Here is a 27,403-nt window from a genome sequence, read left to right on the forward strand (position 1 = left end):
CCGGGGAAGTGAGGGACTTGGGCCTCAGTGTGGGAGGAGGCCAAGTGTAACCCCAGATGGCATCGGCCAAGTCAGTCCACGGTGCTAGGGGAAAAATGGCAGTGTGGGGCATTTCAGATCAACACACCTTGTTTTATTAAGCACCAATGGCGAGTCAGGCTCTGCACCAGGAACATGGAGATAAACAAGACACAGTCCCGGCCGCCGAAAGGCTTACAGTCTAGTAGGAGAGACCAGCCAGCTCTTGGCTGATTACGATTCCATGGATTAAAGTAAAACATGGCACGGCGGGGTGGGCAGGGGGCTTTCCCAGAGCACCTGACCCAGCCCGGGGCTCCAGATGGTGCTTGGGAGTTATCCAGCTATAGAAAAACGAAAGGTATTCTAGGTGAGGGAACAGCACAGCGAAAGCACAGAGGCAGGAAACAGCCTCGTGCATGTGGACTCCTAAGAGTTCAGGGCAAGAAGACACGGAGTGGGAGGCAGCCTGGTGGCAGGTGGGGAGCGGGTATGGGGGAGGCTGGAGAAATGCCAAGGTGGGGCAGTGGGTCATCCCACAAGAGGCCCCGCCACACCATTACCAACAAGGGAGTCCTCACTGCACCCTGGCCAAGGGCTTCAACCTAGGCGAGAATCCTGTCCGAAGGTAGCAGCCCTTGGTCCACAATTATTTCCCTGGGCCAGGACGTAGGTTTTGGTCACGATGGGGCATGTGCTTGGAGAGGGTTCAAGCCCAGGGAACCTCCCAGTTTTGAACACTGTCAGTGGCCACAGAGACCGTGTCCCTCGCCTGCACCCCCCAAGAAATTTACAACAGTTTCCCGCCATGGCTTTCATGCCGCATCGCGGACACCCTTCTGTGGGCGGGTCCAGGCGGAGGGGCCCTCGGGAAGGTGGGGGGAGTATTTACTGACGGGGGCTGTTTCCCTGCCTCAGACAGGATGCACTCCGAAGGGTGGGGGGAGCAGGGGGGCCGTGCCGGGCTCAGCCCAGAGTCAGAGAGAGAGAGAGAGAGAGAGAGAGAGAGAGAGAGTGTGTGTGTGTATGTGTGTGTGTGTGTGTTGACGGGCTTGGGAGGAAACAGGAAGCATTTGTTACCTGCTTCAGCCTCTGAGGAGATCAAGGCCTGGCGCTGCAGGTGTCGGGAGTGCCCCGCTAGGGGGAAGGCAGGAAGTAGCGGGTGAGCAGGTACAGGAGGCTGGCAAGGCCCACTAGACCTGTCAGGACCCCGAGCCTCAGTGGCAGGTACTCCAGGGAGCGCTCCAGCTCAGCGTGCAGGAGGACGACCTGGCGTCTGGTGATGCTCCACTCCCCCGAGTTGTCTAGGACATGGCGGGCCATGCGGGCCTTGTCCTTCAGGGGCAGCTGGGCCTCGATCCGGGCCTCTGCGTCCTCCCGGTTCAGGTTGTTCCGCTGCATCAGCCGCGCCAGCTGTGTGTCCCGGTCACTGAGGACGGGCCGGGAGGGCAGCTCAGGCACTGCAGGCCCCGGCCTCCCTCCCACGGGCAAGTCACAGGGTGGCGGGGGCGGGGGGCGCGGGCAGTCCCTTCTTTCAAATCTCTTTCGGGGCCACGGCCAGGGAGGGAGGCTACTCCCACCTCATCGCACGCTTTGTGGGGACCCTAGTAGCACCATGGGCTCTGGAAGTCCCTCAGCATCAACGGGGGGTGGGGGGGCGTTGCAGCCACTGCTCTCTGCCATCTGGGGTCTCTCTGCCTTGCCACTAGGCCTGCGACTTCCCAGTTATAAGCTGGGAAGATCTGGTCATCTGGCATCAGCTACATCCTGAGTCCCTGGGTGGGTGACCTTTACTGGAAGGGCTGTGCCTGCAAACCAGCTGCTGCCTGTAGCTCCCCTGGGGCTTGGGCCTGCTTCGTCCAAAACAGCTTCCTGAGCCACCAGAGACCCCTCTCCTTGCCTTCCCACTCCCACCCTGGACCCTGAGAGCCAAGACAGCGGCTGCCCCGCGAGATGCCACTGACACAGAGGGACCGGCCAGCCCCAAGGTGCTTCCCCTTGGAGCAAAGGAGCTGGATCTGGTCCTTGGGACAGGACAAAGCATCACAGACTAAGCTAAACACCACCCAGTCTGCCGACTCCGAAGGAAATTCAAAGAATAGGTCTTTCGCCCACTCTGATATTACCACCTAGGTCCTTCCTCAGGAAACTTACTGTCTTGTCTTTGGCTGCACAGGCTGCCAGGCTGTCTTCTGGAAGGGAGTCATCTCTAAGCTCTCTCTAGCTCTGTGGCTACCTGAGCCCCTCAGGGGGAACGAGAGGGAGTGGGCTCTGCCATCTGGGGGCTGTCTGCTTTGCCACTAGGCCTGAGCTCTCCCAGCTGTACAAGATGAGAGGGTCTGATCACTACAGTTTGGTCTCCTCTTAGGTGTAGCTAGACCAGAGGGCCTCCTGGGATGTGAAGACACACCTTCCAAGGACAGACACAACCTGAACACTGGTCAATTCTAATGCCGTTCAGAATAGAATGCTCCAGAAAATCATTTCTGGCTGGCCAATCAGAGAAGACTTTGTAGAAGGATGGTGTCTATACCGGCGTTTGAAAAGTAAGTTGACTTCTCGTTTCCTTTGTTAGGGGGACAGCGTCCTGTCAAGGTCACGGGGCCAATCCCTGCCTGGCTAAAAACAAGGACTGAATCTTAGGGACGCTGTGAATCTGGGCCTAGGAAAATCTGAGTGAACGGAGGTGGCTTAGAGCCACCTGCGAGGGCACAGCCTTCAGAACGTGTGGCCTAGGCTCAGGGCTTCCTGGAATGTGGAGGCAGAGCTCCCTCACAGCCCCTTCTGGGGCCCAGAGAGAGTCCCATATGTTCAAGGACTGATGCTATTTATGGGAATAGGATTTTTACCCAAACACTTACTCTGCAATTGGCAAATTTCTCAAAAATGTGAATAATCCCATTTTGATATAATCACACTTTGGTAAATGCCCCATATTATTTCAAATGCACCAGGGATACAGGGATAGTCTGATAGTTAAAGGAATCCATGAGGGGATCTTTAGTTTTGTCCAGTGTAGATCTGTTTTATGAAAAGCAAATAATCACTCATTCACATGTCTCTGGCCTCTCTCTCGAGCCTGAAAGCGGGGTGTGAACAGCACCCAGGATTCCGGCAAAGGCTCCTGCGGCTGGTGAGCGGGCCTGGAGGGTCTCCTGCAGAACAGGCCCCATCTACGGAACCCAGCGTACCTGCCAGGAGCCACAGCGCTCTCTGCTCTTAGCAAACAGACCAAGCTGGAAAGGAAGTGCAGCAAGGCAGGGCAGGCATGGGGTCATCTGGGTCATCTGTGACTGCAGATACAACCAGTGTTCTCACCTCTGCTAGAGGATTCCCCCTCAGCCCCTTTTCTGACCCTTTGGTGCAAAGTTCCAATTGTATTAAGACTCCAAGGCAAAGTCTTCATGGAGTGTGCTTGGCCTCTGCTGATAGCCTTTAAAGACAGGGAATAAAGAAGCCAGAGAGGCTGACGGTTTCCATGGGAGACACGGGCTGGGGGGGCAGCTATGAGGATGCCCGAGTCCCTCCAGGAGGCTCAGCAGATTCAGACTGGGCTTTCCATGGCAGCCCTCGGTGGGAAGCTGCAGGGGCGGGCAGGGTGAAGCTTAGGGCATGAGCACTCCAGGCCCCACCTCCGGTGGTGCTGGGAACCTCCCACGCACCAGTCTCTGGAGAGCCACCCTGTGCCCAAAATACCCACAGAGCCAAGTGCCCACCTCTGTGTCTGTCTGCTGTACTTGTGGGTGGCATCCAGGAGGTTTCTGGGAGGCAGAGACACCCTGCAGCCTCATCTACTCTCTCACCCCACTGGGACTGTGACTCATTCTCTCTGACAGTTTGACCTGCCTGTTTGCCAAAGCTGGATTCTGGTTTGTGGTGTGTCCTGAGGGATTCTGAGAACAAAGCTCCCTCCTTCGCTGGACTCTGACAGTTCCCTCCTGGCAACTGTCTATTCATAGGTGCTGCAGGGGGTGGGAGGGGGGACCCTGGACACCCCCTCAAGTAACTCCCCCCTCGAGTTTCTCTTCTGTAATTCAGAAGGATCAGCTCCTGCCCTAAACACCTCATGCTGAAAGGCAAATTGAATGAAGTAATAAATGTGGGAGCTGTCTGGAAAGGTGAGAAGTGCTAAAGGAGGGAAAAGGGCTCCCGTGATTAACAACATGGTAGCTCAGGGCATCTGGGCTGAAGTGCCCCCAATAGCCAGCAGGGGGAGCCCCTCCCAAGCAACTAGAGATGCCTGGGGGCCTTCACTTCCCACAACTACTTGGGGGCATATCTGGGTCAGGCACAGAAGTCATTCCTATAGGTTTTGGACACAGCCACCCAAACCCCCAGGGCCTCCTGGTCACCCCGTGGGGTAAGGGCAAAGCGATGTGGGCCATTTCTCAGGTACCTGCTTTACTCCAGGGGCCCACCCTTCCAGCCTTGGTCAGGCCTGGCCATGACACACACTCACCAGTACACCACCACTGTGTGCTTCATGTACTTGAGCAGCTTCTTGGTCTCAAACAGCAGGGGGATGTCCAGAATCACATAGCGGTATCCTGCGAAGAAGACGGGAAGCCCACGGTTCAATTCTGCAAGCAAACACTAAGCACCGTGTGCCAGGCTAGGGGACAGAGTTGGAGAAACTGGCCCCTACCATCGGGAGCTCCCTAGCAAAGGGATATCCTGCGAGGACAGGCAACACCTCAACGCTAGCCAGCTCCAGTGCCCCTCAGAACAGAATGCTGCAGAGAGTCATCTCTGCCCAAGATGATCAGGGAAGACCTTGCAGGAGGGATGGCATTTGTACTGGCCTTGAAATGCAGGTAGGGCTTCTGATACTTGAACATGAGTGTTTGGAGGTGGGGGTTCCAGGAATGGGGGACAGCAAAGCATCAGGAGCAGCGAGGTTCTACTGCTCTGGCTGTGGAGGCCTCGTACAATGGGAGGCAAAGCGGGTGAGGTGAGCAGGGCAGGCACCAAGGGTTGAGTTCACCTTGATCGTGAACCTAAAGGGTTGTTATTTATGAGCAAGGAAATGACCCAGAGTTGGAGGAGACTGGGAAGTTTCCAGGAGGAACTGGGCCCTTTCTGCCCTCCTTCACCTATCTTGGCTCCAAAAAACCCTAAAAAACAAAAACAAGAGTGTGGCTCCCTGCTGAAGAAGAGTCCTGCATGGCCATCTCTACCAACTCTTCACGAGAGACTCATACGGGGGGCAGTGGCAGTAGCCCCAGCAGGAAAGAGGTGGCTTCTCTGCATTGGAGGCAGGCCTCCAGCCAAGGACCGCACGACTGGTCTGGAGGTGGTGGGTGGTTATGACTAAGAAAATATAAGTCACTCCAGTGTGGTAAAAGGCACTGGCTGGCCCTTCCAATACAAGCCAAGGCCAGCCAAGGGCGGAACCCTCACCCACGGTGACAGGGCATGTCCCGGGGCTGCCCACCCCCAAACACCGCGGGCTCCACACTCCTAGTTCTCTTTGGGCCAGGATCCCTTGCGTAGGTGTAAAAAGCTGGCAGGGGTCCCAGAGCTGTGAGGGAAAGGGATGGGCACTGCCTCCACCCAGAGATGCGTGCCCGGCTTGGATGGCATCCCACCGCAAACACTTCCCACCACAGAGCCAGACACATGCACAGGGACAGGGCAGACGACCCAAGCCACTGAGGTTCCTGTTCCCCAGGATCTGCTGCTCGGGAAGCCCCAGAAAAACCTTCAGTTGAACGAGGGCGTTAGGAGACTGGGCTGTGATGACATGCCTGGGTTCGCAGCCCCCCACTTTCCCACCATGTGACTTTGGGCCCCTGAAAAACCTCATCTGTGAGTGAAGGCTACCTCCCTCCCAGGAAGATGGTAAGGATCAAATGAGCGAAGGCTCGAAAACCATTCCCAGCGCCTCACCCAGACACTCCCAAGTGCTCCATAAATGAGGGTTATTATTACTACCGTTCCCTGGAAGAAGGGTGGCCCCGCAGTTCCAGGTCCCCCGCTCCCCTCCCAGCTCAGAACAGAAGCCAAGACCAGACCCTCTCTGGGCCTCTTATCTCCCTTTCCTGCTCTGCCCCCACCCGTCCCTGTCCCCTCACTGTCCTTTCTCCTCGGCCCCTCTCGGGAGCTCGTGGCCAGCTCTTTGGTTCACTGGCAAAGGGCTATTCAGCTGTCACATCCCTCCTGCTTGATAAGCTCTGCAAACTATCCGGACTCTATTAAGACATCCGTCTGCCTACAAAGAGACCTCCCCAACAGCTGGTGATCTTATCTGACGTTTGATTATACCAACTTTGACAGTTGTATTTGTTATACTCATCAGGGAAAAACTGGGACTGTGGAAGCCACAGCTGTCGTCCCCATTTTTCACCTTATCGAGCTGAAAAGAGCTTTCTGGCTTTTATTTAAGTGGTGGTGGTTGGGGAGAGGGGAGGCTGGGTGGATGACACAGCAGGAGAACTCTGGAGCGGGTGACATTATCCGCTGCTTAATTTCAGAAGGGGAGAGCCGCCACTGCCTCAAAGCCCTGCAGATGTACTTGCAACTGGCCAGGGAGTGAACGCGAAAGGGCAGGACTGAAAGACAGAAGGCTTCGCTCCTGGGTGGGGGGCCAGGAGGGGTCCTCACACAGACACGAGAGGCAGGACAAAGGCAGAAAGAGTCAGAGACTCTTCTTGAGGGAGGAAGGTCTGCAGCAAGGTCCTGAGATGCAGAACAAGCTGGTCCAGCAGGGAGGATGCCTGGAGCCCCCTCTCGCCCCCGGCCAGAGCAGGGGAAAGGGGTGAGGGGAGAGGTCAACACCGTGGATGGCTGTCAAGTCCTCTCTTTCCTTCTGAAGGGAGGTGCAGGGCAGAGGAAGATGGGGTGGGGAGAGGCTCCCCACTCCACTTGAGAACTTGATGCATGAGAGGATAAAATAAGGCCAGGATCACGGTGCAAAAGCCACGAGAAAACCTAGAAGGCTCCCCAATACCCTCCAGGAACAAAGTCTCAGCATCGTGACTGATGATGGGGAGACAAGCAGCCAGGCTTTCCATTCTGACGCCCGGGCTGGCGGCCACATATGCCAGAGGCTGGCGGGCAGATCTGCAGGGGCCCCAGGCCAGCCTCCCGCCTGATCTGAAGCCACTGCCCTCTGCTTCTCCACTCTGGTGACTGACCCCCTCCTGCACCTGCTCAGGTCACCCCGGCCCAAAAGCGTCCTAAGCACAGGGCTGGCACCGGGGCTATAGCTTGGGAAAGGTTGCCAACCTCCAGAAGGTTCTTGCCAACTAAGCACAGACCCCGGCTTTTCCCTGTCCCTCCTTTTAGTTCCGGCACACGCCAGGCTAACTCTCTCCACTGAGCCCTTGCCCCAAAGGACTATCCTCCAAGTAAGGACTCCTCTCCCTGCCCCTGCCCCGCACCTGCCCTGGCCATTCTGGGTCCTCCCCAGTGCCCAGTCTGTAAGCTTACTTTCCAGGCAGCCCGACCAGCACCAAATCTGACTCTGACCACGGTTTATACCATGTGGTAATCCACAGTCACTGATGCGGACCCAGTCCCCCGAACAGCTTCTCGAGGTTGGCATTATTAGCCTCACTACGCAGAGGGGCTGGCTCACTTGACAAAGTCACACAGCTAGAAGCTATGAGGCCAGGGCTGAAACCCAGGTCTCCAGACTCCATTATTTGTCAGCTGTTACTACTCCCAACCCTGCTAGAAAAATCAACTTACTTCCTGGGGATCGTGGCTCAAAAGCCTCAAGTGTCTCTTCTCACTCAATTGTCAACCTCTTTAAATGCTGAGGGACATGTGCACCTTTCCTCTGGGGCTGCCATGAGGCTCTGCGTGGGGGGTGCAAAGGAACAGTGTGAACTCCACAGTTGGACCAGCCAGCTCCCCTTCTCCCTGGCCAACCTTTCTGCAGAGGGGGAGGGCCCCGGCCCTGGAAGAAGAGGGCTCTGCCTCACCCCTGTCCCAGGCCCTGGGTCTTACCTCGGAGGAAATACTTAAAGGTCTCCTTCATCATTTCCTTGCGGATCTCAGGGTGGGTGATGGTGTTGAGCAGATGCCGCCGGTCAGGCTGGTTAAAGATCAGGTCCCCAAGGACCTTGCGATTGATGTCACCGTTCTCCAGCAAGACCTCAGTGCCAAAGGCCTCCACGATGCGCCGGTGGGCGGGGTATCCAGGCTGGACGACTGTGGCATGAGGACGGGCCTGGGTCACTCTCTAGAGCCTCCAAGCCAGGTGGAGGCCCCCAAATGACTAAAGCAAAATGATGGGGGAACCCACGGGTGCCTCTTTCAGTTGGAGCAAAAACCAAATGACAGGAGGGAAGGCAGTTGAAAAAAAGAGCAGAGCGCTTGGAACCCCTTGAGTGGGTCACAGGGCGAAGTGAAGGACAGGGATGAGAAAGGGGGGGCAGGGAGCAAGAAATCGGACCAGGGTAGACAGGAAAGCCTTCCCCTCCTCCAAGGCCTTGAAAGGACTTAGAAAAAGGTGAGACACGATGGCAGAAAGGGGTACAGGGGAGCTGTCGTGCAGTCCCACCACCTGCCCCTCCCAACTTACCATGGCGGGCAATGACGTCAACATCAATCACCGCACAGCCCAGCTGCTGGAACACCTGGATCACCGAGCTCTTGCCCGAGGCAATGCCCCCTGTGAGGCCCACCAGGAACATCTTCCCAGGAGAGAGGAGGCCAGTAAGAATGCTGAACCAGGAGCCGGGGAATCACTGGAGTAGGGCACGCGTGGCTGGCTGGGATGGCCTGCCCCAGGAATTCCAGAAGGACCTGCCTGGGATGACAGCAGGCCTGATGAGTGTTGGGCCTGAAGACCCAGGATCGGGGGCGGGGGGGGGGGGAGGCGAAGGAATGGAAGGGAGATGCAGCCTGCGCAGGCAGAGAGGAGTTCTGAGCTTGGGGAACTCTGGATCCATCCTAAGATAGAAAACTCTTTCCGGACGGGTCTCCAGTAGTCTTTAGAAAACTTTCATAAACAAGGCAAACCAACACAGTATAAATTTAGCAATCAAACTGCTGAGTAAGCAGAACAAGGTCAGGTGCTGTTAAGCAGAGCGCTTTCTGGAAGAACAGTACCCCACTGCAGGCAAATTTCACATAGGAAGGGGACACCTGGTGTGGTGAATCCAAGGCACTTTTCAGATGCCCACAGAGCCCCCCTCTGGCCTTCACTTTATAGTCTGGGGACACTGAGGCTCACGGGGAAGAATGTCTTGCCTGCCCACCGCCCCTAGCACCAGCACTGTCTGGGTGGCTCGTCTAGACTGGGAAGAATCCTCCCTCCTCAACCAGAAGAGGCCCAGATGGAGAGCCCAGAGGAAGCGGCGGCTCGGGGGCCAGGAGGCCTGAGGTTTAGAGGAGTGTGGATCTTGCCCGGGAGGAATGTGAGGGAAGGAGGACAGGCTGCGGGAAGGAACGCTGAGCCGGCGCAGGGGTGTGCGGCTCACTCAGACTGAGGAGCAGGGGCCTCTGCAGACCCCGTTTCTCCATGCACGATGCTGTGTGACCCTGGACAAGTCACCTGTCCCTCGGGACCTCAGTGTTCTCATCCATAAAATGGGGCTGACGGAACCTATCTCCTAAGGCTGTTTGCAGACCGAATGAGAAAATGCATCAGAAGCCCTCAGGATACTGCCTTTTCCACGGGGAGTGTCCAGGAGGGGAAGTGAGGACGGAGATGTGGGATGGAAGGCGGGCGCCGAAGTCACACTGCCAGGCCTGGAGACTAAAACAGACGTTTGTGAAGTAGGGTCCCCATTCTTACAGCCTTCGACTATCTCACAAAAGACTTGTTTAAAGTCATGTTGCATTTTCTGGAGTAAACAGGGTTACCGTGTCTCGGACTTTGCTCCCAGGCTGGAAGAAATTACACTGAAGGCCAGTTCTCTCCCATCCCTCCCTCAGCATCAAATCACTTCTCTAGGACCTTGAAATCTGTCATGGGACTTCTTTTTTTTTTTTGTAAAATGGCAGATTTACTGTCCTAATTACACTTTGCTTGAGCTTATACTGAAATGAGTTTGCCTCCCCTGAGGACACACCAAGTGACAGGGGGAGGCAGCTGCTCGGATGTGGGTGGTGGGGGTGACCAACCCAGAAGTTTAAATCTGCCCAGGCTCGTTCTCCCAGGGCAGCCAGGGGAGGAGAGAGGAGAATACCCACCAGAGTCGTCACCCAAATGGGAAGACCTAACTCAATTATTAAACCATTTGCAAAGCATTTCTCCTCAACCTCTGTGAGCCTGGAGTCGCCCCCAGGTGGTCTCCCTCCAGTTGACACAGAGAGCACTTAAGGATAAGGTTCAGTTGTCAAAAAAAATTTTTTTGTTCACTCAGCTGAAGCTTTGAAATGGAAAATCCAGCAACAGCATTGTAATCCCAGCTCTGTCCCGTTGTCCCCTGAGCCTTGAGCTTGCCTCTCCTCTGCAGAAGACCAATCTGGAAGAATGGGAGTGGAACCTGAGAAGAGGCGGTGGTGGACGGAAGGGGCAACGGCCAATTCTCCCCCGGGCCCTGGCCCCTCACTGTTGAAAATAAGCCACCATCACCTGGGCACCCAACTTTGCCAGACTTGGCTGAAGGGGCCCAGCAGAGCATGTGACCTCAACTCCTGCCCGTTCACAGGACCAGGACCCCTCCCGGGACACACTACATCAGAATTTCTAGCGATGGCGCAGCTCTGCTGAGTCACAGGCTTGGAATCGACTTTAACTCTTCATTGACAGTGAGGAGATTAAGGACCAGAGAGGAAGGGACTTACCCACGGCCACAGCTCTTAGTGGAGCCTGACATGAATTCAGGGCTCCCACCTCTGAGTCTAGACTCCTGCCTTAACATACTCAGGAAATGAAAAATTAATTTATCCTTAGACTAAGAGATAATAAGGACGGTGAATATCGCTATAGGCAAATCAATTCAGAGCCAAAGAAAAATGATTTCTAGACGATCATATTGTTGTTTGCCCTCTGCAGAACAGGGGGTGAGGTCTTATGGACAGCAACCAGAGCACAGATGTCAATTCCAGGCTCAGCTCTGTCCCAGACTCTTGGGGTAACTTAATGAATGTCTACCCTTCTCTGTGCTTCGGTCGACCATCTGTGGAAACAGACCAACAGCTGCTTGGCCTCTGTCAGGGAGGCCGAGGGGATGGAGAAGCACATGCCCTGGGAGGCCGTGGGGGGCCCCTGGCTGAAAGGGGCTGGACAAATAACAGCTGTTCCCGTCCAACAAGCCGTCCATAACTCATTCCTCCGCTGACTGAGGACTGAGCTCCTCTGTGCCTTGCAGCGCCGCATCGGGGACCTCTCGGGTAACCAAAGGAAAACGTAGGTCCTGCCCCTCAGGAAAACTGGACGGAGAGACAGTAACACATGAAAGCAGCCAAGAAGAACAGAGCAGCCACAGGCGAGCCAGAGTAATCACGCGGGACTCACCCCGGGCCAGGGTGCGTGCGTGCGTGTGTGCGCGCATGCGTGCGCGTGCGCGTACCCACTCCCAGGCCTGCTCACGGCCCTGCCCAGGGAGGCAGCAGCAGCGAGCAGGAGCCCACGTCCGCTCTAGGCTTAGCAAGGAGGCAAAGAAGGCTGAGGTTCCAACTGCCCCTAAGACTCACCTAGACCTGTGTGGCAGCTCCTTCCCAGGGAGACCCATGGCGAAGTGAGCCCCTCGGGTAACCTGTGCTCCCGACCCCGCTCCTGCGCTGGCTCGAAGTCCTTCCCGTTTCCCCTCATCCCACCGCCATTTACATGCAGGCAGTGGGAACCTCACAGCAGCTCCTAAACCTGGCCCTGAGCTGAATCCTCTACGAAACGTCAGAAAAAGGTACAGAAACCCGGGCTCCACCCTACTGTCCCAGACAGCGCGGCACCAAAACCACTGCTAAAATGGAAGGTTAGGGGCGCCTGGGTGGCTCAGTCCATTGAGCGTCTGCCTTCGGCTCACGTCATGATCCTAGCGTCCTGGGATCGAGCCCCGCATCGGGCTCCTTGCTCAGCGGGGAGCCTGCTTCTCCCTCTGCTTCTGCTGCTCCCCCTGCTTGTACTTGCTCTCTCTCTGTCAAATAAAGAAATAAAATCTTAAAAAAAATAAAAATAAAATGGAAGGTTGTAGACTGTAAGTCAAGAAGCCTGGGTCCCAGTCTCTCTGCATTCTGCCATAAAACTGTGTGACAGTAGGAGCCTTCTCACCAGCCTGGCTCAGGGTGGTAAGTGCTCCATAAATGACAAAAAGCTGATGCCCCTGGGCGCCTGGGTGGCTCAGTCGGTGAAGCGACTGCCTTCGGCTCAGGTCATGATCCTGGAGTCCCTGGACCGAGTCCCGCATCGGGCTCCCTGCTCGGCAGGGAGTCTGCTTCTCCCTCTGACCCTCCTCTCTCTCATGCTCTCTGTCTCTCATTCTCTCTCTCTCAAATAAATAAATAAATAAAATCTTTAAAAAAAAAAAAAAAAAAGCTGATGCCCCAAATGCCTGCCCTGTCTGACCCTCAGTCTCCACACCTGTGAGCGAGGGGCTGATGCTAATGGGGCTTTCTTCCTCCCTTTTGTAGTGTGGCACTTCACAGAGCTGTCCGGAGATGTTTGCCTGGGAGACCAATGAATGACGAGACTGCTGGTGGCCTGGGAATCCTCCTCCTCAATACCAAAAGCTGTTCCCAGAGCCAGCTTGGCTGGAGGAGGAAGGAGACACTGAGTCCCATGGTAACAGAGAAAAGCAAATGCCCAGCACAAGAGAAATGCAAGCTGGATTCTGGGAAATGATCCCAGGCCTGTCTGCATCAGCCAAGGTGGGCCTCCAATCCCAGGGGAGCCACATCCAAATCCTTTCTTCTCCCTCACTCTCCCTGTCAGGGGAAAGACAGCAGGGTATAAAGAAAAGGGTTGGGACCTGAGTCGCAGAGGTGGAGTCTGTAGTCCATGAAGTGAGGAGCGAATTCCACTGTGCTCTGTAAATGGGGCGGGGAGGGGTCCCTCTCGTTGAACTTCCCCAAACTGCCTTTCATTTTTTACCTCTTGGGCACCAACAGCCCAGAGAAGATGAAGAAAAAACATTCAAGGAAGAATGGTCTTGGGGCACCTGGCTGGATTTATCAGTGGAGCATGCAATTCTTGGTCTCGGGGTTGTGAGTTTGAGCCCCATGTTGGGTGTAGAGATCACTTAAAAATAAAATCTTAAAAAGAAAAGTCTCTCTCGGAATCTTTTCTGGCAGTGTTTCTTAGGGAAAAATGAGAGTAGTCTGCTTCATGGGTCTCCAGACACAAAACCCTGCTGCCCATTGCTGGCTGTCCTAGTTCTGACTCCCCCAGGCCCACCCTACAAACCTAAGTCCCATCCCCTGCACCCAGACCTGTCCAGTGGCCTCTTGACTCCACCCTCCAGCCCCTGCCTCGCTTCTCCCAAAATGGCCAGGGTCAGGGCTTCAAGTGGACTTCTGATCATGTCACTCCCCTGCTTAAAACCCTCACTGCCTCCTTCCCTCTCCTCCTATCCTCCTAGCCTCTCACAGAAGCCTCTGGGCCCCATGTAACCTACCCACCTTTGACCCCTCTGCTCCCCCACCCCCCAGTCAAGGAACTTGGTCCAACCTTGCACACTTGCTTTCTGTCCCTGAATATTCAGGGTCTTTCTCACCTCAGAGCCTCCATGTACTACGCTGCTCCCCCTGCCACCACGCTCACTTCCTAGCTAACTCCCCTAGGTTTATTCTGCATTCATTCCTTCAGCCAATCAGGCACCAGGCCCTGCTCAAAACAAGAGTGCCTGCCCCCTCCAAGCAAAGCCTACACTCTACTGTGGGAGGTAGGGGGGTGGGGCAAGGGCGGAAACAATAAACTCACAATATGTACAGTGATGTTAGGTGGGGAGCATATCAATAGCAATGGGGGTCAATGTCTTTAAGATTTTATTTCTTAGAGCATGCGCACGAGTGGGGGGAAGGGGCAGTGGGAGAGGCAGAGAATCTCAAGCAGACTCCACACTGAGCACAGAGCCCAACGCAGGGCTCCATCTCATGACCCAGAGATCATGACCTGAACTGAAACCAAGAGTCAGACGCTTAACCGACTGAGCCACCCAGGCGCCCCGGGGGTCATCATCTTAAATCAGGACCAGGGAGGTCTAAGTGAGGGCTGGAAAGCAGCAAGAAGGCACATCACAGCTCCACTCAGAGCAGCCTTGTCCATCCCCCAACTCAAATCAGGTCCCTGACCTCTCTCTGCGCCATTCTTTTCCTTCCCTGTACCCATCGTGTTTGTGTGACTGTTTTCAACGTGTTAAATAAAATAAGCCCCACGAGGCCACGAGCTGTGTCATTTACAACCCTTTGTCTGTGGCATCTAGCTTAGTGCCCAGTGTCTATCCATCATGTACCAGATGAGTGATACTGGTCACGTTACTTAACCTTTTGTTGACTTGGTTTCTTCATCTGTGAAGCTAATGGCACGTACTCTGAGTCGCTGTGAAGAGTAGAAGAGTTCATACATAGAAAGTGTTTCATTCTAAGTGCCTAGCACACATTTATGCCAAGCACTCACCAATGCTCCCTCTTAGTTATGAGAAGGTGTTTGAAAGCTCTTTATAGAATGAACAACTGAATGAGTCCATGACTAGGGAAGGGGAGAGAAAATACTTGGGGTCACATTCTCCTGTCAGTGGCAAGGGGGAGGCTGGAACCAACCTCCCAGCTTGCTCTCTTTTCCATGAGAACATGCTGCCTGAGGATAGTATATCCCTCCTGGGGGAAAAAAAGGGAAACAAACGAAACACCCCATGGGTTAAGCAGAATAAGAAACTGATACTTGAATGGACACTCTTTCTTTCCTCCCTTGGGAGAGCTCAGGACTTAACTTGGAAGCAAGTTCTGTTGCTTTGCATCTCCCAATCAACAGCCCCAACCTGCCTGTGCTGGGGGGGCCAGGACCTGGCTCCCTCATTAGCTTGCAGCTTCCCTTCCTCCTCCTCCTGCAGCCTCCCAGGATTTCACACTGGGCATGCATGACCTGCCAGACGCTTCTCCTTCCAACTGCTTTCCAAAGAGCATGTATCCATTTTGCTCCAATGATCAATATAATCATTCATGAAAATGAGTCATTCCCTGCCTTGGGACCCAATTATTTTCTCATGTAACCAGTGGTTGCAAAAATATATTGTTTTCCAGTTAACTAGTAAGTGCTATTTTTATCTATGGTTTCCCCACTCCTAATCTTTCATTATTGGGGAGAGGCTGCCGTTTAAACCTCAGTCCAAGTTCTCATCTGCTAGGCCTATTAAGTTAGTACCTCCTTTAAACCGCCAATTACCTGGAGGGAGCCCCAAGAGAAGGTGCTGGTGGTAAGTCCCTGTCTCCCTTCTCCCCTGCCAATACCAAGGGAAGGGGAGAGAACAGGTCACTCTTCTTGAGCACTCTCCAAGCATAACCCATCAGTGCAGGGAGCTTTTATGGGTGGCCAGGGAGGCTGTTTGCACTGGAATACTATACTGGTGCTTAGGCAGAGGAAGGATCACAGGGAATGCCAAGTCTCAGGGGCTTCAGAGTCACAGGGACCTCAGATGGGATCTCAGCTCTGTCCCTTAATTAGCTCTGTGGCCTTGGGCAACGTCAGCATTGTGGGCTTAGTTCCTTGCATATAAAATGTGATTAATAATGACGACTCCTGGGTTTTGTCAGGATTGAAGGAGGTGACACGTTATGGCCACCTCCTCTTCCCCAACTCAGTGTGTGACATGTCACAGTCATTGCAATCTACTCCACTTCCCCAAAGGGCATCCTCCACCCTCTCAATTGCTCAGGCCAAAATCTTTGGTGTCCTCCCGGCTCCTCGCTCACAATCTTCATCCTACCCGCTAGCGCCCCCTGCTGGCTGTGCTCCCTGCTACCTTCACAACCTAGGGAGACACCGCTAGGTCCTTCTACCACCATCTTGCTCCTGGATTACTGCAGTCGCCTCTGAGCGATTTTCTTGTTGCCTTTTGCTCCCCAACTGTCTGCTCATGATATACCAGCTAGTATGAGCCCTTAAAAATGCAAGTCCAATCATTTCACCCCTTTGCTCAAAATCCTCCGACGGTTCCTCTCTCATGTAGAGCATGAGCCAAGTCCTTACAGGGTCCTACAGGGGCTTCACGATGGACGCAGGCATCTCTGTTCCCAGCATCTCCTATCACCTCCCCCTTGATCTCAGCCCTCCAGACACACGGTCGCCTTGCTGCTCCTTGACTATGTCGAGCATACTCCCACCTTGGGTCTGTGGATATACTGTTCTTCCACATGGAAAGCTCTCCCCCCAGAGGGCTGCATGGCTTACACCCTCCTCTGCCTGACCATCACCCTTTTGGAGACTGTCCTGAATATATAAAACCCTCATTTCACTCTCTAGTCTCCTCACTGTTCCACTTTTCTTCATAGCACTTACTAACTTATCACTACCAACATATTACATATCCACATGTTCATCTATTGTCATCTGCCTCTCCCCAGAATCTGGGCACTACTGTATCCAAGGTGCTGAAAACAGGGCCTGACAAGTAGAAGGCCCTCAAAAACATCTATTGAATGAATACATAAAGCATGCAGACAAATGTCCAGCTCATAGGTAAGGAGGAACTTAACACTGACTATTTTATTTTTTATTATTTTTAAAGATTTTGAGAGAGAGAGAGAGAACATGCAAATGAGCTGGGGGAGGGAAAAGCAGACTCCCCGCTGAGCACAGAGCCTGATTCAGGGCTTAACAGCAGGAAGCTCAACACAGGGATGCCAGGACCCTGAGATCATGACCTGAGCTGAAGTCAGACACTTAACCGACTAGAACCAACCAAGGGCCCCTCAAAATTAACTCTTAAAATAACAGCATATCTGTTTCAGAAAACCTACGATAGAACAACAAAACCTTTTCCACATCACTTCCTATCCCTACATTTCTGGGCTGACAATATCTTGGACTCACAGATGAGGAAACGGAGACAGAGAGTGCCTAGGAAGGCAAGGTTTCCAACAGGCAGGATATAAGAAGAGCCGCCCCACCTGGGTGGCTCAGTCGGTTAAGTGGCCAGCTGACTCTTGGTTTCAGCTGGGGCCATGGTCTCAGGGTCGTGGGATGGAGCCCTGTGTGTGTGTGTGTGGGAGGGGGGTGCTCGCAGCTCAGTGCTGAGTCTACAGAGTCTGCTTGAGGCTCTTTCCCTCTTCCTTTCCCTTCCCCACTGCACCCCCACTTGCACTTGCACGCTCTCTAAAATAAATAAATAAAATCTTTAAAAAAAAAAAAAAAGGGTGTGGGCGCCTGGGTGGCTCAGTCGGTTAAGTGTCTGCCTTCGGCTCGGGTCGTGATCCCAGGGTCCTGGGATCGAGTCCTGCATCGGGCTTCCTGCTCCATGGGGAGCCTGCTTCTCCCTCCACCTCTGCTTTTCTCTCCCTCTCTCTCTCATGAATAAATAAATAAAATCTAAAAAAAAAAAAAAAAAAAGAGTAGCCGCTCACCATTTGAACACTATGTGCCAGCGACATCCCTCATTCCGTTTGATCAGCACAACCACACAGTGAAGTCAGTTCTTTGGTTTATGCCCATTCTAAAGGTGAGGAAATGAAAGCTAAAAGAAGTTAGATATTTGTGCATGGTAGTTCCAGGACACCTGGGGCATACTTGAAGATATTCCAAGGGGCACAAAGGCACAGTATAGTAGGAGTACATTTCCCACTCAATGCCCACTGCCTCTACCAATGGGAACAGACCAGCTTTGGAACATGCCTGCATCCTCTCCTTTCCCAGGTCTCTGTTTACCCTGCCCCATCTCCCAGGTTTCAAAGAAAGGCACAACTATCCACCCATGCCAAAATCTTACTAAGGTGCACTGTCCCTAGTGCAAAATTCCCCTGGCACCACCAAGGGGCACTTGGAAACATCAGTATTCATGCCGAGGATGTGCCTCCCTACAGTGACTGCGTAACAAATGCTCTTGCTGAGTCAGGTGGTTTCCAAATCTTTGCCTTCAATAAAGTTCAAGGAGGACCTAAAAGAACTGTCTGCTGGCAGGTCATTATTAATTGATTTCAATGACAGATCACTGTGATTTTTTTTTGGCCATAACTCGGAGGGTGTTCAAAGAACTGAGTAATATTACCACAACAAAATGTCTTCAAGCTCTACGTATTTATTTACACGAACCAACTTTTTCAGTGCTTATGGCCACAAATAAAAGTTCTGCTCATTCTAGCAAATATACACGATACACACATGAACTTTAAAAAGTTCCACTTAGCGTATTAAGAGAAGCATTTCAGGGCGCCTGGGTGGCTCAGTTGGTTAAGCGACTGCCTTCGGCTCAGGTCATGATCCTGGAGTCCCGGGATTGAGTCCCACATCAGGCTCCCTGCTCAGCAGGGAGTCTGCTTCTCCCTCTGACCCTCCCCCCCTCTCATGTGCTCTCTCTCTCTCTCTCAAATAAATAAATAAAATCTTTAAAAAAAAAAAAAAAGAGAAGCATTTCAAATAAAACTTATGTTTGACAATTGATCAAACCCAGGTGTTTTGATCAATTGTATATTTTGCAATTATAAAAACTCAATCCAAGAAAAATTGTTTAATATTATGACCCCAAGACAATTTTCAAAAATGTTTTAGTTTTAATTTTTTTGTTATTTGTTGCAGAGACGTAGGACGACAAACGAAAGGCTTTCAAGCATAAAATATATCATACTAGAAAAAGATTCTGGGGAGGAAATTAGGTAGAAATATAAGTTGGAGGAAAAATAGCAATGTAAAATTTCAAAGGTTAAACTGGTTTGTATATTTTTTTAAAGGATAAGGGAAATCAAATCACTATGGTATTGAGATTCCATTGCAGATTTACATGCCTGACATAACAGTTTCATTTTTAAAGTGTCTAATATTTACAATTAACCAGAAATCATCTCCTTTGAAAATGTCAAGAGAAAATTTTTAGCTATCTAAAAACGTGCCAGTGGGTAGTTTTCAAAACAAACCAAAGTTCACTGCTTGCCTGCCTTCAGTTACCAGCCCTAATCTTTTCTCCTAAGGCAAGGCACCAAGAAAGGATCTGAACCCTTCAACCGTATTACTCAGGAGGACAGATTCAGACCTTGCACAAGACAGAAGAGGATCCGGTGGGAATTTATGGCCCTGCGAAAAGAAAACCACCCCAACCCGCCTGCCTACTTTCTATTCATCAGTCAGAGCTCCAGCATTGCCCAAGACCTAGGTCGGCACCCCGCCAAATCCATCTGATTTATTCTGGTAAAATCAGCCATCACCCTCCCCCCAACTCCACCCCCCCCCAAACCTTTATTCAAAGGCTTCCGTTTCATTTTTAAAATTAGGACTTAATGTCAAGGTTCATTCGGGTGATAATTTTCCCGTAACTAAGGGAGAAATAAAACTTCATAAGCAAACTCAACGACAGAGGTACCAATGTCTCCATTTGGGAAATTGGGGAAAGAAAAGTAGGGGGCCAGGCCACCCTCTTTACTAGTGGATGAGTGGGAATCTCATGCTGCCACCCAGGCCTGGTGGGGGGCGGGGAGGGGGGGTCTTCCCTAAAACTTTAAAACCAGTCCAGCCTCCTGGGGAAAAGGAAAGTGGAGGCAAAGCCTCGTCTGAGATGATCACTCAGCAAAACAGCAGTACCCAGAGAAGCAGTTTTAATCCACCCTATGAAATAGGTATCATTCCCGTTTTCCAGATGAGCAAACTGGGAGTCGGAAACGTATGCAAGTTCACAAAACTGGAAAGAGCAGACGCCGGATTCAAAAATAAAATAGATCAGGGGCGCCTGGGTGGCTTAGTCGTTAAGCGTCTGCCTCCGGCTCAGGTCATTGTCCTAGGGTCCTGGGATGGAGCCCCACATTGGGCTCCCTGCTCTGCAGAAGCCTGCTTCTCCCTCTCCCACTCCCCCTGCTTGTGTTCCCTCTCTCACTGTCTCTCTCTCTGTCAAATAAATAAATAAAATCTTTAAAAAAAATTATCTCTCCCTTTAAAAAAAAGGCAAAAACAAAAATAAAATAGATCTGACCACAAAGTTCTGAAGCATTTTGACTTTGGACTGAACCTGGGTTTGAAACCACTTTCTGCCACAATTCTAGCTGTAAACCTTTCTCCGTTTCCACAGCTGTAAAACAGGGAAAATAACACCTTGCTTAGTAGGGTTGCTGTCAAGGCACAAGGCAATGAGCCACGGATGCCAAAGCATTTGACCCAGGGGCTGCTACACAGTATGTGCTCAACAAATTGGAGCTGAGGTTTGAAAAAACAAGGCGCGCACCGCCCACCCCACGGCGCACACAACCGGTGCGCTTCGGGCGGGGCTCGAAGCGCCCAGAGCCAGGCCCGGCGCCGGGACGCGGGGCCTCGGGGGTAGACCCAGCCCTCTGGGACAGAGCGGCCCCGAGGCGCCCCGCCCCCCCCAAGCCCCCGCCGGGTCCGGCTATTTCCGCCCGCCCGCGCGGCGCGCTACGTACCCGAGGCCTCTGACCCGGCCTGGGCCGTCCCGCTCGCCCAATCTCAGCGGCGCTTACTGGCTCCCGGCGGGCAGGCGGGGCCTCGCGAGCGCGCGCACGCGGACCGGACGTCCGGCCGGCGAAAGGGTGGGCGGGGAAGGCGCGCAGTCCCAGCGCGCTGGGCATGGTGGGCAGCGCGGGGTTGTTGCCTCTTCGGGGCCAGAACCCTCCCACGCCGAGGGAAAAAAAAAAGACTCGGAAAGTCCTAGCTCCAAGCTCAGGCCTTGGCCATCTCTAGCTGTGCAGCCCCTGGCAATGGCTACGGCACGTAACTGCGCGCCTTCAACCCGCCAGGTCCTAAGAGCACTCTGTAGTGTGGCACTCATTGAGTTTTCACAGGTGGATACTGCCACCGTCCCCATTTCACACAAGGGGAAACTGATTTTCAGAGGTTAATCCGTTTGCTGTCTTACAGTGTCACTTGGCTGTAGAGCTCAGTCTGTCCGTGCAAGTCCAGCAAGTCACTTAGCCTCTCACCCTGTCTCCGCCATTAAAGTGGGGATACTCACTACTATGCTGTTTGTTGAAAGCATTAGAAATACATAAAAATACCTAATGGTGTCTCACATATAGTAGGTGGTCCTTAATTACCCTGCTTCCTTTCCCTAAACTGGACCTCTGCTTTCTGCTTCCTTTAAAGTAGGAATCTTGTCTATGTTCACCACAAATATCCCCAGTGCCTAGAACAGTGCCCAGCACAGTAGGGATCTGAAACATTGAAGAATGAAGTAATTCAGTATCTTTCTCTGACCACTCCAGTCCCTGAAACCTTTCCTCTTAACGTCAACAGCACCGGCTGCTATCACCCAATAAATAGGCTTGCATCTTGATCAAAGGGCACATTTGGTCCAAACACCAATCCAGTGTTTGAATCTCCTCTACATCACCTCCGGGGTCTAATCTTGGCCATGCCCAATGTCAGGGAACTGTTTTTCAAGAGAGCTTCATGCTGTCCAAATTTGAAGTCTAGTCCTAAAAGTAAGAAAGTTTTTCCTTAGGTAATACAGTATCTCCCCTAGTTCTAATCTGTGGGATCATGCAGAACAATTCCAATTCCTATTCCATAAGGCCAGATCTAATGGCCCGGTTTCCTTCTTGCATCAAACAATTTACAGATAACCTAGCTTTGTGGTTCTCAACCTTTTCCCTACTCCTGACACATCAGAGGGAGACTCCCATCAGTAACCCTGGCTGCCATGGCAATGACAGGGAGAGGAATATACCTTCCCCTCTCTCAAATAATCAAGCTCTTCTTGGGGCATATTGTTAGGAAACCCCTGCAGATGATTCTGCTTTTCCCAGACACTGCCTGACGGTATTGTGAGCATTGGTGTACAGGCAGGGGCCTTGTCTTTTAAGTAGGTGTCCTTGTGGTCCAGTGGGCCAACAGCATCTGCGACTCCGCTCTGCATCTCTGCTGGGATGATCCCAGAGGAAAGGCTGAAGGATGCTGCAGGGCCTTTGACCCAGGTACATCCTTGGAACTGAAGCTCTACCTTGGCAGTTTGGAGGTGATGCCATCAAGGATTTTTTCGGCTCAAACACATACCCTCTTTTACTCAGGATAGCAATAATAAACTGGCTCTGGCTGCTTACACGGTCTCATTTCATCCTGACCATGACCTGCATCTCAGGCACCTCTGTGTCCTTGGCATTAAGCACGATACATGGAATATGGTGCTGCATCAAGGTGTTTGATGAACAACATTCTAAGTCCGAGAGAGATGACTCCTTTGACTCCTGGGTCTTTGACTCTTGGTTCTTAAAATTAAATTTACTTTCCGTATGTTTATTTTAGATAAATATTAATATGCAATTAAATTTATACCATACCTTAAAATACCATTAATATTTATCCTTTATTAAACAGCTTCAAAAAAAAAAAAAAAAAAAAACCTCCCATAGGTTGTCACCAGCTGGAAGATAAAGTCCAAACTTCTTAGCCTGAAACTTAAGGCCTTCTGTGACCTGGCCCCGATCACCCCTCTAGACATGTGTCTCACCATATGTCTCACCATATGTTCTCCCTTGGGAAAGGCCAAGAAGGAAAGTGATTTAGTTACTGCACCAGACTTTGTGTTAAAACACCAGGTTCAAGTCTGAATTCATACTAAGTAGCAGTGAAACTTTGGACTAATCATTGAACTTCTTGTGTTCTCATTGTAATAAGGGGAGTAACATCTGCCCTACTCATTACACAGCATCAGAGACAGTTGATGGTGGGGATCAAAGAAACAGCGTGCTAGCACATTTTGTGAGCAATAAACGCTACGGGTCACCAACAAACACAATGGGTCACCATACTGCGTGTTCCTGCCTCTGCCCTTTCCCTGTAACCCTTCTTTCTCACCATTCATTCACACATTAAATAATCCAACAAGTGTTAATTGAGGGCCCACTTTGTGCTGGTCCAAAGGATACAGAGGTGAGGAAAATCCAACGTATTCTCTGCTTTCACAGAATACAGGGTCTTGTGGGAGAAAATGGTTGCAAACTGTATAACCACACAAACAAAAAAAAGTAAAACTGTGGCTGTGATTCCAGCTCGGGGGGGTCCACACGGCCCCCAGAAATTATAATGGAGGATCTGGCACTTAAGTTGCCTCCAAGGCCAAGTTCAAAGTCTGCTTTCTCCAGGAAGCCCTTTCTAACAATGCTGCCCCAAAGATCTGCACCCCCTGCCCCACCCTGAACTGCAGTTAACCTCTCTCTCTAGCTCATTTAATCATACCCAGTCAGGCCGTGTGATTTTTTCAAATTGCACCTGGTTTTTCCCAACTTCACTGTAAGTGCCTTCTAGCAGGGAATAGCTGGCACACTCTTAAATTCCACAGATTTAAGCCACAGAAGGCTGGACCCACTGCGTTCCAGGCCCATGTGTCAGGCGCTGTCATAGGAAGGAAGGGTACCCTTCCTGAAAGTGAGCTCCAGGGGAGACAGGAAGCTGCCAAAGACCATCTCCCTGTCCCTTATTCACAATTGAGCACACTAGCCCTGTTCTTCAGAGGAGAAAATCTCTCTTCTTTAGGACAGCCAGGCTGCTGCCTATTATGATCTTTCAACAACAAAAATGTCATCATCTCTTTCCCCAGCTAAAAACCTTTCCAGCAGCTTCCAAGAGTCTTCAGGATAAAGCCCAACCCCCTCAGCATGGCCTCCACATCCCTTCCTGGTCGACTCCTGCCTGCCTCTCTCGTCTCAACCTCCAAAAGGCTCATATAATTCTCGCTGCAGGACCTCAACAGCATCCCACTCTCAGGCAGCTGGACTCCCCCACCCCCTACCCCATTTGTCTGGTTCCCCTTTGAAAACTCAGCTCAGCCATCTTTTTGTCCAGAACCTCTTTCCCCAGGCTAAGGGGGCTTCCAGGGTCCTGCTACATCTGGTGTTCCCACTCTCTCACACCCTGTACCATAATGGTCAGTCTGTGTAGCTGCCAACGTGTAGAGTAAAACCAGCATGGGGACAACTGTATTGTTCTATCCCTCGTTCTCTAGTTCCTGCCATAGAGCCTGGCATGTGGTGAGTGCTCCAAGGTGTTGAATAAATGAACCACAACTTGGCTTATGCTTTCCTAGGCCCATTAGAAGAAATGGATCTCTGACATGCTGGGAGTACAGCAAGGGCCTTGATCTGTGATGGACATCGTGAGAAAGTTTTTCTTTGATTATCACAGGGAATGCTGACTTCCTGGGAAGGGAAATAATAATTTATTAGGCACTGACTGTCTCAGACACTTTACTAAGTGTTTTGCCTTCATTGTCTCATTTTTTAAGTGAAGACACTAAGGCTCAGAGATGTTAAGTGACTTGCCTAAGGTCACTCATCAGGCAGAGGTAGAACCAGAATTTAGAACCCAGGGAGTTAGACTCTGAAGCATGTTCTCTTAATCACTATATTCTACTGTCTCCAGTAACAGCTGTGAAGGGATAACAGAGGGATCCACAGTAGAAGTAAACTCCAGAATCTGCAGTTTCACAGGCACATTCCTCAGCCACCCTTTGGGTTCTGCTGTACCTCACTGCCTTTGTAGAATGCTTCAGCCAGAATGGTAAGGATAGAAAGAGCCAGCAGAACTAGATGGGAGAATCCTGCTATTTTAATGTGATGAGGCACTCAGAAAGCTGGGAATGTTTACCTTGGAAAAAAGAATTTTAGGGAACCAGATATTAATTGAAGAATATGTAACAATTATACAGAGGGACACAGGATTATATGCTTCCACGTAACTCCATAAGGCAGAACTTGGCCAACTTTCGACCAATAAGAACTGTCTGAAGGTGGAAGGCTCTCTGTTATGGGGTAGGGGGGTGGGGAGGAACAAATATGAGAACTCTTGGAATCCCAAGAAACTATCACAGACCCAATTTAGGAAATTCTACACTGTACTGCTTTTGGTGATCATTCTGTCCTAATGTGACAATAAACTCGAAAGTAAACTTACATTCCAAAATCACATGTGGCAATATTCAGTTTTCAGTGGTCATTTTTAAAAAGTATCACATATACCCAATTTCTTTTTAAAACCATAACATTTAAAAAAAAAATAACATTTAAATTTTATTACAGAGAAATAACGGATTCTACAAAATCTAAGTGAGCATTCTAACTTGAAAGAGCCTAAGGGGTGGGTGGGGCGGGAATAAGTGCCTTTCAGGTGCCTCTGAACTCTGAAATTCTCAGAGGTGCTGGATTCCAGAACTTTGGACTGGTACTTGCATTCTGAGCTTGGACATGACAGTCACATTGCCTGTCTACATCCCAGAAAGGCTCTCCACTGAGCAAAAACTGCTCAGTTTGCAGTAAAATACAAGGCAGTATCTTTCTAAGCTTTGAATTGCAAGAATGGCAGGTTCCACCTACAATCACTCTGCCCTGGTCATGCTTCATTAGCTTTTGTTCAACCTCTGCATGTCTGTGAGAAAAGAAAATACAGGGTTGGGAATTAGAATATCAGATGTGGGGGCGCCTGGGTGGCTCAGTTGGTTAAGCGACTGCCTTCGGCTCAGGTCATGATCCTGGAGTCCCGGGATCGAGTCCCGCGTCGGGCTCCCTGCTCAGCAGGGAGTCTGCTTCTCCCTCTGACCTTCCTCCCTCTCATGCTCTCTGTCTCTCATTCTCTCTCTCAAATGAATAAATAAAAAATCTTAAAAAAAAAAAAAAGAATATCAGATGTGGGTTCTGGTTCTGCTACTAGGTATCATTGTGATTTTTTTTTTTTTTTTTTTGGCAAGCTCAATTTTCTTCAAGTCCCCTTCCCTACCTACTTTACAAGGTCACATGAGCTACAACAAGTGCAACATTTAGAAATTAAATCCACCTAACACATGTAAGGCTTTATTACGATTATCTCGGACATCTTCTGGCCCGCAGCTGCAAAGAAGACATCATATTGACAGCACTCTTGGTCCTGGAGAGATGAGTGTGGGTGACAGCGCTCAGTCTGAGTGGGTGTCCTTCCCTTCTAAAATCAGATATAAATGACTGGGGATTATCTGCTGTTTCGGATCATATTTACTTCTAAGCCTGCCACTGAGAAAAATTAATTGACAATATTTAGCTCTTTTTTGTTTTGTTTCCCTGAGTCAGATGCGAAGTGTTTCTTCCCACTTTCTCCCTCTTTCCACGTTGAGGGTTTCCCAATGGCAAAGATTATTCCTTTTTTCCGCCATGGAGCTCTCTGAGGATAAGAACATGGGTTGAACATGTTCTTAGAACATGTTCAAGAACATGTACAACCCACAGTCCAACCTGAATGGGAAATCTCTAGAAATGGGAACCATGTCTTCAGGCGCTGGCCTCAAGCCTCAGGTGCAATTACTCAAACACAGGGGTGAGACCCAAGGGATTGAAGCATTCAGTCAATGCTAAACCTAGGTTAAGATGTCACCATTACTTTCTAATAACTGATTTCCTTGGGTGGATGAAGTAGACAATGGGACTTCTGCAGTGATAAAGAACTCAGAGGGACGAAGGGCCGACAGATCCAAATTTGTACACTGATTTTGCCACTTACTTGCTTTGTCACTGCCCGATTTACCACCCAATCTGGGCCACGTTTCTTCGTCTGTGCCAAAGGGGAATAATAAAACAACGCATCTTCTCGGCTTGTTGAGAGGATTAAATGAGATATACGAAAAGCCTTACCCCAGATTCTGGCGTATAAGTGCTCATTAAAAAGTGGATGTGGAGAATCCTAGGGACACTATATGAGTTTCGTGGACCTGTAGCTGGAGATCAAGAAGCGGCAAAGCCGGACCGAGCAGTCAGGTCTCCCGGCTAAGGATCAGTGCTCCGCACACCACAACCCACCGCCTCTCAAGAGGCCTCGAACTCCTGACGACCAAGTGCCGCCTAAAGTCCCCAGGGAGGAAAGGCGGCCAGGAGCCAACCTGGCTTCTTACAGCAAAGGCTCTCCAAGAAGGCCTGACGTATTCGGGGTCCCGGTGGGTAGCACACGCAGGCCTCAGGCCTCATTACTTACCCGGATGTGGTAACGGTCCTTAACGGCAGCCAATAACGGTTCACCTGTGGCCGAGGCACTGACAAGCGCAGGCTGAGGTCAAACCTTGGCTTTTGGCGCTTCATCCCGAAACCCTAAGCAAGCATCGAACTACAATTCCCAGCATGCCACGCGGCCGCCCGGTCGCGGAGCGTCGGCCCCGCCAACCCTGGGGCCCTTCTTTTCTCAAAACGCGGCTGAACGCCCAGTACTTCCGGGTAGTGCGGCTCCCCCCATCCAGGACAGCCTCCCTTTATGATTTCTGGGTATTGTAGTCCACATTCTTCCAGTTTCGCGAGAATCAGCTGTTCTTAACCACGGCTCCCTTCGACACGAAAACTACAAAACCCAGACTATATCGCAAGTTCCTCTCGTCCAATAGGAACCCCCCATGTA

The 27,403-nt window shown here is 51.4% G+C and overlaps 1 protein-coding gene across 7 annotated transcripts; it reads right to left on the reverse strand.

Moving 5' to 3' along the window:
- Window positions 1-111: 111 nt before the first annotated feature.
- DCAKD (dephospho-CoA kinase domain containing) lies at window positions 112-27,163 on the reverse strand. Of its 7 annotated transcripts, XM_035027306.1 has the most exons (6): window positions 26,990-27,150; window positions 17,473-17,561; window positions 8,549-8,660; window positions 7,972-8,175; window positions 4,478-4,565; window positions 112-1,447 (listed from the first exon to the last, which is right to left on the reverse strand). In XM_035027306.1, exons 2-6 carry the CDS (start codon window positions 17,497-17,499, stop codon window positions 1,156-1,158), a joined length of 723 nt encoding a protein of 240 aa, XP_034883197.1. In that variant the 5' UTR covers window positions 17,500-17,561; window positions 26,990-27,150; the 3' UTR covers window positions 112-1,155. The 7 variants fall into 7 exon arrangements, with proteins under 7 accessions (XP_034883197.1, XP_034883198.1, XP_034883204.1 ...); XM_035027307.1 differs by lacking the exon at window positions 17,473-17,561 and having other exon boundaries at window positions 8,549-8,776; window positions 26,990-27,163; XM_035027313.1 differs by lacking the exon at window positions 17,473-17,561.
- Window positions 27,164-27,403: the final 240 nt, after the last annotated feature.

Source organism: Mirounga leonina, unplaced genomic scaffold, assembly GCF_011800145.1.
Source record: "Mirounga leonina isolate KUSES-001 unplaced genomic scaffold, KU_Mleo_1.0 Mir_200, whole genome shotgun sequence".
NCBI lineage: Eukaryota > Metazoa > Chordata > Mammalia > Carnivora > Phocidae > Mirounga > Mirounga leonina.

What these genes read in the sequence shown, in the direction of transcription:
- DCAKD (XM_035027306.1), bottom strand. Translation starts at nt 17,499, where the DNA reads ATGTCGCTGGCACATAGTGTTCAAATG. An exon ending in TGGCACATAGTGTTCAAATG is followed by an intron (nt 8,661 to 17,472) that starts GTGAGCGGCTAC and finishes TCTCCTGGGAAG; the next exon opens with ATGTTCCTGGTGGGCCTCAC. An exon ending in TGACGTCATTGCCCGCCATG is followed by an intron (nt 8,176 to 8,548) that starts GTAAGTTGGGAG and finishes CTCATGCCACAG; the next exon opens with TCGTCCAGCCTGGATACCCC.